Consider the following 15,264-nt stretch of genomic DNA (forward strand, 5'->3'; position numbering starts at 1 on the left):
GAATCTTTTGGAAGCAAGGGCAACATTGCTTTCTTATATATATATATATATATATTTCTCGTGACACTGAATCTATCTCTTTGTTATTATTTAATAATATCAATTAGTTTACTGAAAGTAAAGACATTTGCTTAACAAGAAGAAAATAAAAACACAAGTTTGTGTTAACAAGTGAAGGAATTTTCCTTTGATACGTCGTACCCTTTTGACTTTTTACATAAGCAAATACGTTATCATTAACAAGGTATATTAGATTAAGGTGTTTATAAGGATGTTATTTATGTCAAAGATGACAGGTATTCTGTACTAATCTATTTTTATATATTCATACATACTATCTATACTTAGATTTCATAATGGATTATAATAGACTAAAGCTATCAGTTATCCTTCCAAAGGAAAAGAACAATTTTTAGTCAGTTCATAAGCAGGAACTATAAGACGAATCATGTGAATATTTAAAACAAGCACTAGGAATATTTGTTAAAGTACTTGACACTATTGTAGTAAAAAAAAAATAATTATTTCAAGGCAAAACAAATGTAATAGCATTCTTCCATAAAGTACATCCATTGCTACTACTGGAAATTAAATGAATAGAAAAAACCACAGGGATTTTTTTTTTATCTTTTTGTGGCTTTAAATAAATTGGCTGCTGTACTCAAATTTTATACATGTATTTATAAAAAAAAAAAAAATTCCTAGTTAACACTTTTATTTTTTTTTTTCAACACTAATAACCTAATGGAGCATAATTTACCAAAATCTTCTGTAAGTATTTTAATAAAACTCGTTCTAAAATAAAAGAAAAAAAATGATGAATTAAACACATGTTTCTTTTTTTTTTTTTAGCCACTTGGAATTCCTATTGGAACTTCTTCCAAAGGTGTCACCAATTCACCCAATATGGGCCAACCCATGAGTTCATCTTATGAAAATCGTTGGCTCTCAGCTAATGAAGATATCAACAAAAAGAATTCAGTTGTACGTAGAAAGAGTATTACTTCTGAAAATAAATCAACAGCAAAAGATACCACAAAAAAGAAAGAAAATAACACGACACCAGCAACAACAACGAAACCTCATGGTGAATTTCCAAAAAAATCTCAAAAGGAAATGACAAAAGCTGAACGTCGAGCACTTCAAGAAAAGCAAAGACTCGAGAAAGCAAACCGCATCGCAGCTGGATTACCAAAATCTGCTAAACAAGCTGCTGAATTAGAAGCTAAAAAAGCTGCTGCTGCTGCTGGTGGTGGTGCTGGTGCTGCTTCAGCAAAATCCTCAACTCATCATCAACAAGGAGACAATAGTGGTTTAGATGTGAACAGTAATAGACAAACGAATAAAAAGAAGGCGTTATCAAAGAATCAACAAAATCAAGTGCCTTGGTTAGTTCATTTAGAAGCACCAAAGACAAATGATGCTTTGACAAAGGACCTTCATCCTGCTGTCCTTCAACTTGGTTTGTACTTTTCTGAACATAAGATTGTTGGCTCAAATGCTCGTTGTGTAGCTATGTTGGAAGTTTTTTCAAAGGTATACATATAAGTAAATAAATAGAGACTATTAGTTTGAAAATCAGGATCATGGACTGATAAATTCAATGTAGGTTATTTCTGATCATAAACCTCCCTCAGATGCTACATTCTCGAGACACATTCAAAAACACCTTGACCCTCATATTGCATATCTTCTCAGCATTCGTCCTATGTCTTTAAGTATGCGTGAATGTATTCGTTGGTTGAAAAAGGAAATGGCAGATATTGTAGAGGAGGATCCTCCATTGAGCGATGATGATGCACGTAAACGATTAATAGAACGTATTGGACATTTTATTCGTGAAAGAATTACGATGGCTGATAAGTTAATTGTTCAAAATGGATTACAAAAGATTCAAGACGGCGATGTTATTTTGACTTATGCCAAGTCATCTGTAGTAGAAAGTTTATTATTAGAAACAAAGAAAAAGGGCATTGATTTTAAAGTGATTGTAGTCGATAGTCGTCCTTTATTTGAAGGGAAACGTCTTTTACGTCAATTAGTAGATGCTGGTATAGATTGTTCTTATTATTTATTATCTAGCGTTTATATTGCTCTCAAGTCAGTCACCAAAGTCATCATGGGCGCACATGCTCTCTTAAATAATGGGGCTGTTTATTCTCGTATTGGAAGTTCAATGATTGCTATGGCTGCAAGTGATAAACAAATTCCTGTCATGATTTGTTGTGAGACATATAAGTTTGTTAATCGTACACAAGTCGATTCCTTTGTTTTAAATGAATTAGGTAATCCTGACGATTTGGTGAATACAAAATCAACACATTGGATAGATGATGAAAAGGCAAATAATTCTGCTGTATTGGCTACATGGAGAGATCAACCTGACCTTAGATTACTCAATTTATTATATGATGTTACCCCTTCCAAGTATATTACTTTAGTAGTTACCGAAGTAGGGCTTATTCCCTGTACATCTGCTCCTGTTGTAAGTATACATATAAGCACTGAATATGTAAGTGTATATGAATATGTATGTGTGTTAATTTTTTTTTTTTTTTTTTTTTAATAATAGATTTGGCGTGAATACAAGTAAGTTTAACTTGAAACTTGACATATATTTTTATATACTAATCTTTTACTCTTTCTCTCTCTTTATTTTCTTTTCTTTTCCTATTATATATAGTGAGGAATTTGGTAAACGTGTAGCTTAATGATAATAGTCATGTGTATATCTTTAATAACATATTACAAGTAATAAATTTTTATTTTTATTTTTTTTTTTACAAGTGTTCTTTAGTTGTCTTCTTTATATTTTAAACCAATTTCTTTTCTCCAGGCATCCATTGCATTTGCTTGGTCTAAACTATCTTGCCAATTCATATACTTGCATTCAAGTTGACCTTGTGCAATAGCATCTGCAACTGCATCTGCTTCATAAGCAAAGAGATTTGTCTCTTCTAATTCAACAGGTATAATTTTCATTTCCTTTCCATATTCAGTATATTCTATTTGTACAGGACCTAATTGTGGAAGGTCGGGTCTCCAGAGATTAACTACCTTTAGCATACCTTCACTACCTAGTACCTCTACACTAGAATCTGTATCAGCAAAGATACCTGTGAATAATTGAGCGGTTATGTTTCCCTCAAACTCAATTGAAGCATTTGACCATTCATCTACTTGTGTATCAGGCTGAATATAACCTGTTGCTTTTATCTTCTTTACTAATCTTGAGTAGTTCTTTTTATTATTATTATTATTTGCGACTTTAGCAATTAAACGAGCAAAAGACAATGGATCTATTTATAACATGAATTGAATATCATTCCCTTCTCCTTATTAAAAAAAAAAAAAAACTTACATCCACCAATATCCATGATAGCACCTCCTCCAAGTTCATTTCTCCAAAGTCTTGAAGTTGGGCCAAGGGGTCTTCCATCAAAAGAAAAATGAGCACGAATGAATTTAACTTGTCCAATAACGCCAGATTGAATCAAGTCCACTAGTTTTAACGTTTGTGGATGACATCGATACATATAGGCCTCCATGACAAAGGTATTATGTTCTTTAGCCGTCTCTAGAATGGTTTTCACTTGTATTTCATTGATGGCCATGGGTTTTTCAATCAACATGTGTTTATTAGCTTTAGCTGATGCTAATGCCAACTCATAATGGTATGGATGAGGTGTTGAAATGTAAACAATGTCAATTCCGTCAAAGGCTAATAAACTTTCATAACTACCAAAACTATATTGGACATTAAATTCTTCTGCAAATTTTCGAGCCGTATCCATTGAACGACTTCCAACAGCTACAAGCTCATTACTTTTGGATGCTTGTATTGCCCTTGCAAAGGTATGAGCAATATTCCCAGTACCAATAATACCCCACCTTAACATAATAATAGGAAAAAAAAAAAAGAAAAAGAAAAGCGAAAAATGGAAGTTTTTTTTTTGTTTGTTTGTGCCCCCAAGAATACTGTGGTAGTAAGTAATATGGACGACATGGCACTAAAATTATGTAATACAACTCGACCCTTAATAAATGTATATAAAAGCTCTTTTTCTTTTTTTTTTTAACTCTATGGAGAGAGGTTAATAAAATGAATATTTACTACTACTACTACTACTACATTGGATATTAAAAATGAGCAGATATTGCCACTATAAACGCATAGCAGATAGTAATTATTATTTTTATTTTATTTTTCAAGTAGACAAATGACCAAAAAAAAAATTAAAAAACAGTTGTTGTACAGACAACGAATGATGCAAATAAGTCTTTTAGTAAACATGTACATTAATATTTTTCCTTTTTTTTTTTTTTTCTTTTATATCTTTTTTTTTTCTTTTATACATATAAATAAATATATAAATTAATAACAAAATTATGGCATTTCAGGTTGTCCTTCGTGAAGGTATTGTAGGTGGTTTTGCTGGACCTACTGTCAAGTAAAGTGTTCTTTCTCAATACATTCACAAAAGAAAATATATATATATATATTTATATACATGTATAGATACTTATAACTACTATAATAGACAAATAATTGATTTAAAAGGTGATGATACTGGTGCCAGTATCATGCAAGCCTCTTTAAAAGCAGAGTCTAAAACTGATTATCATACAAAATCAGGAGGTGTTTCTATGTACGTTTCTTTTTCTTTTTTTTTTTTTGATATTTGCGTATGAATAATACTCATAAACAAAGTATAGTGAACAAATATCGAATGTTTTGGACACTTTGAAACAAAAGCTTCAAACGTTACCAACTGAAGAGCCTGTGGGTAGTGAGGATATTTATGGCCAAGATATTTCTTTATCTTTCTTTTCTGATGACTTTCAATGGTCTAATGGTAAAGCCAAAAAAAAAAAATAGTAAAATAGATCTATACAAATTTATTCATTTATGTTTTAAAGGAGGACCTGAAGGTTGCTGTCATGGTGAATCAAGTGTCAAAGCAACTCCTGAACAAAAAGAAGAGTTCAAAAAATTAGTTAATCTAGTAAAAAGTTTGGGTCAAGAGTTTGCACAATAAATAAATGATTTATTTTATTTTGTTTCAGCTGCTGCTGCTTTAAGTTTTGCTAAGCGTTCTCTATTTCTTTTTAATAAAATTCTATTCACATTGGCTTTTTCGATATCTGCCATTTCATGCCAATTATTAATTCTACTCATAGAACCATCCTCATTAATAACTATTATCCAATGGTTAGTTCACAATTCAAACTAGAAGAAATTGATTATTATTATTTATTACCCACTGGGCCTAACTCTTTCAGCTTATATGTATCATTCACATCCATCTTCACTGTTGCTTCAGCAGTAGAAGGAAGAGCAAGAATAGGCTTCTTTTCAGTTTCGCTAGACATTTTTACTTTTATAAAATAATTGAATACTTTTGTTGTTCTTTTAAAACAAGTTAAATGTGATTGTCTTGACAAGTAGATTTGTGGAAACATTTAGAAAAAAAAAAAAAAAAAAAGAAAAGAAAAAAAGGCAAATGTTAAAAAATAAACAATGATCAGCCAATAGAATTAATCTCAATTTTTTATACTTGTACTTTTTTTTTTCTTCGTTTTTTTTTTTTTTTCTTGTTAAAAATGTCTTTTTCTTTATACGGAGCACTTCCTCCATCCAAGTCTGAAAAGGAAGCAGAAAATACAAAAAAAGAAAATAAACCAACAAATAGTGTGTTAGGTGGTCTTTATTCTTCTTTACCTCCACCAGAATCAACTACTATTTCTCAAAAGGATACATTGACAAATGCTCCAACAACAACAGCAACAACATCATCATCGGAAACAACCACAACAACAAATACATCTTCAGCAACAACATCAACAGTAACACCAGGAGGTAAAAAAAAAAAAAAAAAAAAAAAAAAAAGACTTTCATCACAAAAATTAATAATTATAACAATTTATTGATTAGGATGGTCTGCAATTAATAAATTTAGACCAGTTTTACGAAAGCCAGTTATTCAAGCAAAACCAAAACTAAACAAACCTTTTATCCCAACGGGTGCAACAGTTGTTTCGACTAAAACTATCACAAAAGAAGAAAAAGAAAGGGCTCAATTAGAAGCAGCAAAAGCAAATGAGCAAAATAAGGCAATACCCAGTAATATTGATTTAGGCGCTATTCCTTTATTAACCTCTGCGGATGATGTCAACGGTTTCCGTGCAGTTCAAAAACCCAAGAAAAAAGGGAAAAAGGGGAAACAACAAGCACAGCCACAACCTATTGTATTTAACATGTTGGAGGATTATGATCCACATCGACCTAATGATTATGAACAATATAAAGAAGAACGAAAAGAGCTTCGTGAAATGCAAAAGAGAAAGAGAGTTATGGAAAAGAGGTTTAGTCGTTCAAGAAGTAGATCTTGGTCAAGGTCTCCTTCAAAATCAAGATCTCCTTCACCCTATTCCCGTTCTCCAAGCCCCGAACGTAAGTATAGAGTTGATATATAAATAGAAATGTGATTCATTTATACCATGTATATGTATATCTATATATAAATGTCCTCCTTATTCTAATACAAATGCTTCATTACTAGCTATTTCTAATCCTGCTACAAATCCATTAGCTATAAAGATAGATCCAAATGAAACAGCAGAAGATGCTTATATGCGTAGATTGATGATGAGTCAACAGCAACAACCAAGGTAAGTGATATCAACAACTAATGACACGTTTCTTTTTAAATAATAAAGGATTATTTTAGAGTTGAAGAGACATCACATCCTGCTCATGATATCGCCCGTAAAATACTCGCTAAATATGATTGGCAAGAGGGACAAGGTAAATGAATTGACGAAAATAATAAAACATGTATTTTAAAGCCTTTTTATTATTTAAAAAGGACTTGGACGTGATGAGAATGGCATAAAAGAGCCATTGGAGGTAAAGCCTATTGGACCAGGTATCAGTGCAATTATCAATAATAGCCAACAGCAGCAACCTATTGAAGACACCATAAATATTTCCAATGTAATTTTACTAACAAATATGGTTGGGCCTGGTGAAGTAGATGATATGTTACAAGAGGAAACCGCTGATGAATGTTCAAAATATGGTAAAGTTGAAAGGTGTCTTATTTTTGAGGTAACTTTTTATACATGTATATGTATATAAAAGATCTAAATAATGAAAATATGAATAGGTACCAAAGGGAAAGATTCCAGATGATCGTGCTGTTCGTATATTTGTTAAATTTGCAGAGACAGAAGCTGCACAGAGAGCGGTGAATGATTTAAATGGTCGTTTCTTTGGTGGTAGAGTAGTCCATGCGTCATTCTTTGATAACACTAGATTTGATAAGCTAGATTTAGCTCCATCAAAGGAAGAATTGTATATGTAGTAATTTGCTTGTGTAATAAATGTATACTGTGGAATAATTTCATTTAAAGCAGTCAAGAATGTATGCATACATACAACAAAGAATGTCATATCTGGAAATTTTGTATAGTCTTGAATGAAAAAATATATATATATATACATGTATATAATGCATATAAATATAAACCAATAATGAAATCATGTAAAGTTAAACTGAAAACGTCTTAAAGCTTATGAATAAATATCGAATGTTTATAATATACACATTCTTTTTCAGTTAATAAAGCTTGAAGGTAGAAGGGTTATATTAAGTTAAAATATTGGGTATATTAGGCCTCTTTGAAAATAAAGAAAAAAAAATATAAAAAATAGAAATATGTCTATGAACTTACTAACTAAGATAATATATTGTGATAGCAGTCTTCACCTTTGTTTATGACAATTACAAATAAAGCTGTTAATAGTGTAGAGTAGCAAGTTCTATGTATAAATCATTCAATGCTGCATTTATAATTATACATTTATTTAGAGTAGAGGAGTAGAGCCCTAACTTGAAATTGTAGTTATGAACAAATATTCAATAGTACAAGCATAACTGTATACTATATATCTTTCTTAAAGGATATGTTCTATCATTATTATCTAGTCTTTATGTACCTTATAGTTATATACATATAAGCTTTAAGTAAATAAAATGGCCTGAATTTACGTTACTAGGAATACGAAAACAAAAGGTATCATTCATCGCACAGTGTGTACTAATAGTAATGTTCTACTTGTTTGTTGCCCTTATTCTTGAAACTAACTATTTATGTTTCTATCATCTCCTTCCCTTAGTGTAGTAGTAATAGCTGTATGTTATTTTGAATAACAGGGTCATATAACTAAATATGTGACAAGGTCCAGTATTACGTGTGATCTTACTCTTGGGCGTAGACAAAGGAACAAAAATGACTTGTTTACAATTAGCTCAAACAATAGAATCAATTCGAACTATTTTTCACTGTTTGTTCATTCACTATTCTATGGAATAACTAAGCAATTAGATATTTACTCTACAATTGGTTATAAAATTTTATTAATAAATTAAAGCGAGCTTTTTTCCGTCCTTTTTTTTTTTTTTTTTTATTTTATTTCTTTAAAAAAAATACACACACAATACTACACGTATTCATAATACATGAATGGGTAACTGAAATAAGAACAAGATAGTATTAACAATAATATCTGGAAACTATTTATAAATTAACCCATTTATTTATTTTTATACTAGTCTTGATTATAACTTGCATTCTCGCATTCTAGTGAGTCTGGCAAGTGTGTTGGCCGATTCAAGGTCCAAAGCAACTACAGATGAAGTTGATAGGCTTTTATCTAAATGCCCTACTATTCCTATTTTACCCATTGAAGATACTACTATTGTAACTCCAGGTCAAAAAAACATAGGATGCATGGTAATTTATTTTTAACATCTTCTACGCGAAATATATACTAATTGTATAGTGTAAAGACACAGCGCCATCAACAAACACTTGATGCTTTAATTAAATATACTGTCAAAGCTACCAAATCAATTCAGGCCGACATTATACCTCATATTCTTAGTTATTTGAAATATTTGCCTGCATATGAATGGGACGATGTCATTCCATCAAAAGGTAAATAATATATTATAATATCTTCAAATCCTTACAATTCAAATTTTAGGTTCTACGACACCGGATAGTCTTACTTATAGTTTGGTTTTCGGTTTACTGGATATTGCGTATCAGCACTCTGAATTAGCGGACAAAATTTATGAGACGTTATGGAATTATGGAAAATGTATTATCGACTTGGTGGAAACAACTGACAGTAAATATTAAATATATACATATACATACATGTATACATATATCGTCTATATTAAACATATTTATTTGTATTATTGTTCAGCGGAATACATTGTCTATTTCATTTTGCCATCATTAGCTGGATTAGCTCGTGCTTTACAATTATCTCCTTATCTCTGCAAGGCACATCAACTTCAATCCATTTGTGAAAATATTCAGCCACTTATTGTTGACAGAACATTAGATAATATTAAAAATGCAATTGATACCTGTCTAAAAGAATGTGATGGTGATTCTTATAGTAGACGTGTATTAGCCACTTATTGGGAAGCGGGTGTACCCCTCAGCTCAAATCGTATTATTCATGATTTACTTATTATCTTTAGAAATGTAACCGCCCGGGTTGTTGCTGTATCCAATCCTAGTGATCAAAAAAATGGACCAACTGATCTGAAAAAATTGCACTTGACTACTAATATCGAGCACGCTTGGTCAATTTTAATGGAGAAAGTCGCTCGTGGTGTTCCATCACAAAATGGAGGATTAATGGAAACTGATAAAAAACTTAACAAAAATCTTCGTGGAATTTATGTTATGAGTTTAGGTTATTTTGATGACATTCGAAAGTACGCTGAAAAGAGAGAAAATGAGGGTAAAAAATGGTCTCCTGATTCTTACATGAAAGAAATTATGGGTACCAGTTTGGTAAGTTCACATGCGTTTATTAATCCCTGATTGATTTTTTTTTTTTTTTAACAAAACAATGTACAAATTAGCAAGTGGCAGCTTTAAGCTCAATTTATTTACATGAAGTAGATGATGTATTGATTAATTATATTTATGAATGCCTTTTTGAAAACTCTAACAGTACAGATTCATGGGTTCATGTAGCTTCATTAGATTCAGCCGTACTTTTAGCAATTAAGTAATGCATAGCTTTTTTTTTCTTTTTTTTTAAAAAAAAAAAAAAAAAAATGAAAATGAAAAATACTAATATTTATTGTGATAATGTAGCTTTTTAAGTTTAAATACAAAAATGACAGAAACCATTTGTAGATATTTGGCTACACCTTCACCAGTATTTGAATTAATGATAGAATTGAATAAAAATACTTTGACAATGCAAAAATTCGCAATTACTCGATTGGCTCAATGTGTACAGGTAAGACATAGTATTTTTTTTTTAAAAAAAAAAAGAGTATTATATATGTATTTACATATACATATATTTGGTAGACCAAACCAGTTATTCAAATGCGTCAAGCAGCCAATTCTACTTTTTATGCACTTCTTAATGAAATTATTCGATATTCAGATGAAGATATTACAAATAAGCAATTATTACAGGTGCATCCTAATGGTGTTTCTAGAGCTCCTGCTCAGGAGGCTTTGAATGAATCACAAAAGCAGCAAGTCTGTATCAATGCACTTTCTGCTATCATTGGTATAGCTGTTCATCTTGAAGATGAAGTGGTATGCTTTTTTTTTCCCTAAAATGAATACAAGAATCATATTAATTTTCTTATGTTTTAGATTATTTCTCAAGCTTATTCTGTTCTTTCTTTAAGACGTAAATCATTTTCAGTATTTGCAATTGAAACACTAACCAGAGGCCTTGTTGATTTGGCTCTTGTCAGTCCGTTAAATGTATTTAGAGACATAATTAATTTATTCTCTGTATTAAGTCGTGAATCACTTTTAATTGATAATAAGCAACTTACAACAGCTATTGTAAACGCCCAAAAGGAGCTTGCAAAGAGATTATCATCAAAACCGGAGTATTATAATGATTACTTGAGCAATCTATTGGCGTTATTTGTTGAAAATGGTAATACTATTCAAAGAATGATATCTAAGAACAAAAAGGAATCTGATTTCCCTTGGCTTTCAAAACTTGGTCAGCTGTTACCAGTCATTTGTACACTTTTGGAACATAACGATTTTAATCCTCATCTGAATCCTAGTGAAGATACGGTATCTCTTTTCCGTAACACTTGGTTCCATTGTGTTTTATTTGGTTTTGTAACAGAATCAATTTGGATACGCGAATGGTATAACTCTATGCTAGTTATTGCAAAAAAGACTCCTGTCCTTGTCATTGAAAGTGCAACCAATTATTTAGAAAGTGATTTAGAATATAACTCTGTTCTCCGTGGTGCCGATGCTTCAGATCGTGAAGTTGGATCCATGAGTCAAAAATTATCTTCGCTTTTGCCCTCTCTTGCATATGACATTAAAAACTTTTCATTTGCTCAAATTATTTTTGCTCTTAGCGTATATTACATTGAAACTATGAGGAGTAAAATGGGTGACTGTAGCTACATACTGCGTTATTTTATGAATGATGGTGTGAATAATAGTACTATGGCTAATTGTTTGGAAACAATTGCTGATCGTGTCGTCACAGCTTATATTAGGGATGCCTCTGATAAAGCTGACTCTCAGAACTTGGATACTGAACTACGCACCCAAATGTCAACTCTTTTAAAGCTTTGTTGTCATCGACTTCGAAAGGTACACTCTTTAGCTGTTAAAATTTCTGAACGCATCGTAACCACTTTCCCTCAAGTGTTTGCCGAAAAATCATTAATTACATTATTACTTGAACTTGTACAATTACTCTGGTTAAGCTGTGAAGCTGAATATCGAGATGAGTACTGTCCTACTTTCCATTTTACATCCACGCGTGTTGGTGTGACTATTGAACTAGGTGATTCATATTCTTATCGAAAGGATATTTGTGCACATATGTATGAGAATGGCAAAAAATGGCTGCAGGTATCAATGGATCGTGCACCTATGGAAATCAATGGGCTTTTACAAGATTACCTTGCAGAGTATGTCCGTTTTGAACCAGGTGCTTTAATTGATACAGCGCATATGGGTAGAACTTTAGCTTTAGAAGTAGGTAAAACCGCTGCTAGGAATGACATGACAGTTGAATTTGTACCTCAGATTCGCGGAGTTCAACTAGATGATTCGTCTGATTTTGTTGATGGATTTACTTCAAGAAGATATTATATTGGTGAAGTGAGTGGTATTGAATATATGGCAGGAATGCGCCCTGGTATTGATAGGTTACCAAACAGTCATAAGGAAGTAGGTTTGAAGGATCAAATACCTATTGTAGTTAAAACATTACAAGCTGTATTAGATGATATAAAGCAACATCAAAATATTCCTGTAGAACGTTTACGTCGTACATTGCTTCAAGCTGCTAGTTTTATTGTTTCTTTATCCACCATTCATCCTGACTTAGTTTCTTATATTGTACGTATTCCGGTTTATATTTTTACACCTGAATCTTTGGAAATCGGTACAGATGTCTGGAACTGGGTACTTGTTGAGAGACCAGATATTGAAAAACGTTTGATGGTAGAGATTCTTAACATGTGGGGCTGGGCACAACGATATAGAAAGGGTTTGTTTTCACCCAAGTTGGACGCAAAGCATCCATTTGAAAGTAAAATGACTTATGCTCCCTCTGAGAGATCGATAATTGATAAGAATAATAAAAATATGACACGTCTCTTTACGCCTCATATCACATGGATTAAATTCTTAACTAGCCGTTTCTATGCTATCCGACATCGTAGCAAGCATTTGATTAACATGCTCATTCGCTTACTTCAAGATACCTTCCATAATTCTCATTTGATGAGTACACATCCGTTTGCTCGTCTACCTAGATTCCAACTTTTATTTTTGGGTTTGAAGATTCTTCGTTCTACTCAAATGGAAGCGTTGGCCGAATATAGATTCCGATCCTTGGTCTATAATTCTGCCTTCAACTGGTTCGCCCTCCCGCCTAAATGGCATTATGGTTCACGTAAAAGTTATGCATTAGCTGAACAGAAGACATTAGCTGAATTTTATGATATGGTTGTACATGATACGCCTCGCTTAACAAGCTTAGTCACTAGTTCCAATCTACGCTACAATAATTCTAAAAATACATCTGGTCTTTATATGTTTTTAAGTGACAAAACAAATGATGATATCGTGCATGAACATCAGTTATCTAAAAAACTATTACTATTATTCTTGGATAGTGAAATATCACGTCTTTCTGTCTGGAATAATCCTTTGAATACAATTTGTCCTAAATATTTTGCTATTCCTTCTATTGGTAATTCCGACAAATCCTTCACAACAGATGAAAGATGGAAAGAAATTGTTCGATTTGCTTGGGAGACTTCACCCAAGGTAGCAGTTCAAATGGCTGCTCGTTTTGTGCAACCTGCAGTTCAAAGGGAACTTCATACGTTGATTGCAAATAATACATTGGATGTAGTAGATATACCAGAGGCACTTGAGATTTTACTTGGAGAAAAAGTTCAACCTACTGCAAAATTAGATTTACGATATCTTAAATATTGGGCACCTGTTCCTGCTATTACTGCAGCCAATTATTTCATGCCTGCTTATAATAATCATCCATTAATTCTTCAATATGCCATGCGAAGTCTTGAATATTATCCTGTTGATACTGTCTTTTTTTATGTTCCTCAAATTGTACAAGCATTGCGTTATGATGAGTATGGTTATGTTGAAAGATATATTATGGAAGCAGGTCAAGTATCTCAACTATTTGCTCATCAAATTATCTGGAACATGAGCGCTAATTTTTACGTGGATGCTGATAAAGAATGTATCAAGGTAAGTCATATTTTGGACAAAAGTTTTTAGCTTCCAACATGCTAATAGATATTTGTATGTGTGGAAAAAAAAAACCTTTTATAGCCAGATTCACTTAAGCCAGCCCTCGAAAGAATTATTAAAAATTTGGTTGATTCCTTTACGGGCTCTGATAGAGACTTTTATGAACGTGAATTTAAATTCTTTGGTGATGTTACTGCCATTTCAGGTTATTTGAAAGAATATATCAAATATGGACAAAATGAAAAGAAACCTATGCAAAAGGTAAAGCTTTTTTTTATTTATTTATTTATTTATTTATTTATTTGTGAGAAATAAATATTAAAAAATATATATGTATTTATTTATTTAGAAACGTTTGGATGAAGAATTAGCAAAAATTAAAGTCGATGTGGGTGTTTATCTCCCAAGTAATCCAGATGGTCGTGTTGTAGATATTAATCGTACATCCGGAAGACCTCTTCAAAGTCATGCTAAAGCTCCATTTATGGCAACATTTAAGATTGAAAAGGATAAGGAACAAGAAGAGACAGTTGAAGAAATTGGTACAGATAGTGATGAGAAATCAGAAAAATCAGTTGTTACACATTGGCAAAGTGCAATTTTCAAAGTAGGTGATGACTGTCGTCAAGATGTATTGGCACTGCAATTAATTGCCGTGTTTAAAAACATTTTTACCAGTATTGGTATGGATCTATATGTATATCCGTATCGTGTTGTTGCCACTGCACCTGGTCGAGGTGTGATTGATGTAATCCCTCGATCTATTTCCCGAGATCAATTAGGCCGTGAAAAAGTAAACAGTTTGTATGACTATTTTGTAGCCAAATATGGTGGACCCAATTCAATAGAATTTCAGAGAGCACGAACAAACTTTGTCCAAAGTGTTGCGGCATATTCGCTTATTTCATATTTACTTCAGTTTAAGGATCGTCACAATGGTAACATTATGCTGGATGATGATGGACATATTATTCATATCGATTTTGGCTTTATATTTGATATTGCACCTGGTGGTATCGGCTTCGAGAGTTCACCCTTTAAGTTGACAACAGAGATGGTACAAGTGATGGGAGGAAACTCAGAGGAGCAAGCATTTAAGCAGTTCTCTGAGCTTGTCATTAAAGGATATTTGGCTTGTCGACCTTATGCAGAATTAATTATGCAGCTCGTTACACTTATGCTTCAGTCAGGTTTACCCTGTTTCCGTGGTGAAACAATTAAACGTATGCGTACTCGTTTCCAAATAGATAAGTCAGATAGAGTAGCTGCAGACTTTATGATTCAAAAAATTAAGGAATCATTTGAAAATCAAAGAACTGTTATTTATGATTATTTCCAAAAATTAACGAATGGTATTCCTTATTAACATGAATAAAAAGTAAGTCAAAAAGAAGAAGAAAAAAAAAGAAATATCGACCTAGATAA

At 32.1% G+C, this 15,264-nt stretch overlaps 7 protein-coding genes across 7 annotated transcripts; 5 read left to right on the top strand and 2 right to left on the bottom strand.

The window, feature by feature from the left end:
- Positions 1-744: 744 nt before the first annotated feature.
- Positions 745-2,593, top strand: BX663DRAFT_530160 (uncharacterized protein; the record flags this gene model as incomplete). The annotated part of the gene is made up of 4 exons (XM_051530299.1): positions 745-771; positions 853-1,536; positions 1,610-2,485; positions 2,573-2,593. The coding sequence occupies 4 exons, from the start codon at positions 745-747 to the stop codon at positions 2,591-2,593; spliced, it is 1,608 nt and encodes a 535-aa protein (XP_051384631.1).
- Positions 2,594-2,785: 192 nt separating this feature from the next.
- On the bottom strand, positions 2,786-3,908 carry BX663DRAFT_535550 (uncharacterized protein). The gene is made up of 2 exons (XM_051530602.1): positions 3,362-3,908; positions 2,786-3,299 (listed from the first exon to the last, which is right to left on the bottom strand). The coding sequence occupies exons 1-2, from the start codon at positions 3,897-3,899 to the stop codon at positions 2,794-2,796; spliced, it is 1,044 nt and encodes a 347-aa protein (XP_051384632.1). The 5' UTR covers positions 3,900-3,908; the 3' UTR covers positions 2,786-2,793.
- A 429-nt stretch (positions 3,909-4,337) lies between these two features.
- Positions 4,338-5,480, top strand: BX663DRAFT_503079 (uncharacterized protein). The gene is made up of 5 exons (XM_051526711.1): positions 4,338-4,451; positions 4,542-4,649; positions 4,717-4,856; positions 4,921-5,199; positions 5,262-5,480. Exons 1-4 carry the CDS (start codon positions 4,390-4,392, stop codon positions 5,037-5,039), a joined length of 429 nt encoding a protein of 142 aa, XP_051384633.1. The 5' UTR covers positions 4,338-4,389; the 3' UTR covers positions 5,040-5,199; positions 5,262-5,480.
- Positions 5,054-5,373, bottom strand: BX663DRAFT_430962 (uncharacterized protein; the record flags this gene model as incomplete). The annotated part of the gene is made up of 2 exons (XM_051522837.1): positions 5,054-5,199; positions 5,262-5,373. The coding sequence occupies 2 exons, from the start codon at positions 5,371-5,373 to the stop codon at positions 5,054-5,056; spliced, it is 258 nt and encodes an 85-aa protein (XP_051384634.1).
- A 124-nt stretch (positions 5,481-5,604) lies between the features above and the next one.
- BX663DRAFT_484762 (uncharacterized protein) lies at positions 5,605-7,367 on the top strand (the record flags this gene model as incomplete). Its single annotated transcript, XM_051524573.1, has 6 exons — positions 5,605-5,860; positions 5,936-6,454; positions 6,564-6,672; positions 6,732-6,808; positions 6,870-7,111; positions 7,170-7,367. 6 exons carry the CDS (start codon positions 5,605-5,607, stop codon positions 7,365-7,367), a joined length of 1,401 nt encoding a protein of 466 aa, XP_051384635.1.
- Positions 7,368-8,477: 1,110 nt separating this feature from the next.
- Positions 8,478-10,104, top strand: BX663DRAFT_324170 (uncharacterized protein). The gene is made up of 5 exons (XM_051522105.1): positions 8,478-8,533; positions 8,619-8,799; positions 8,856-9,003; positions 9,053-9,199; positions 9,281-10,104. Exons 1-5 carry the CDS (start codon positions 8,526-8,528, stop codon positions 9,910-9,912), a joined length of 1,116 nt encoding a protein of 371 aa, XP_051384636.1. The 5' UTR covers positions 8,478-8,525; the 3' UTR covers positions 9,913-10,104.
- A 109-nt stretch (positions 10,105-10,213) lies between these two features.
- BX663DRAFT_431102 (uncharacterized protein) lies at positions 10,214-15,205 on the top strand (the record flags this gene model as incomplete). The annotated part of the gene is made up of 5 exons (XM_051522851.1): positions 10,214-10,339; positions 10,414-10,650; positions 10,711-13,836; positions 13,921-14,100; positions 14,189-15,205. 5 exons carry the CDS (start codon positions 10,214-10,216, stop codon positions 15,203-15,205), a joined length of 4,686 nt encoding a protein of 1,561 aa, XP_051384637.1.
- Positions 15,206-15,264: the final 59 nt, after the last annotated feature.

Source organism: Cokeromyces recurvatus (assembly GCF_025118155.1).
Source record: "Cokeromyces recurvatus strain NRRL 2243 chromosome Unknown BX663scaffold_7, whole genome shotgun sequence".
NCBI lineage: Eukaryota > Fungi > Mucoromycota > Mucoromycetes > Mucorales > Mucoraceae > Cokeromyces > Cokeromyces recurvatus.

Bases quoted from the DNA above. Each gene is read 5' to 3' on its own strand.
- BX663DRAFT_535550 (XM_051530602.1), bottom strand. From the start codon at position 3,899: ATGTTAAGGTGGGGTATTATTGGTACTGGGAATATTGCTCATACCTTT. The intron at 3,300-3,361 runs GTAAGTTTTTTT...TGTTATAAATAG, and splicing joins TATCATGGATATTGGTGGAT to ATCCATTGTCTTTTGCTCGT.
- BX663DRAFT_503079 (XM_051526711.1), top strand. From the start codon at position 4,390: ATGGCATTTCAGGTTGTCCTTCGTGAAGGTATTGTAGGTGGTTTTGCT. The intron at 4,452-4,541 runs GTAAAGTGTTCT...CTACTATAATAG, and splicing joins TTTGCTGGACCTACTGTCAA to ACAAATAATTGATTTAAAAG. The intron at 4,650-4,716 runs GTACGTTTCTTT...AACAAAGTATAG, and splicing joins AAATCAGGAGGTGTTTCTAT to TGAACAAATATCGAATGTTT.
- BX663DRAFT_324170 (XM_051522105.1), top strand. The intron at 8,800-8,855 runs GTAATTTATTTT...TATAGTGTAAAG, and splicing joins AAAAAAACATAGGATGCATG to ACACAGCGCCATCAACAAAC. The intron at 9,004-9,052 runs GTAAATAATATA...TTCAAATTTTAG, and splicing joins CGATGTCATTCCATCAAAAG to GTTCTACGACACCGGATAGT.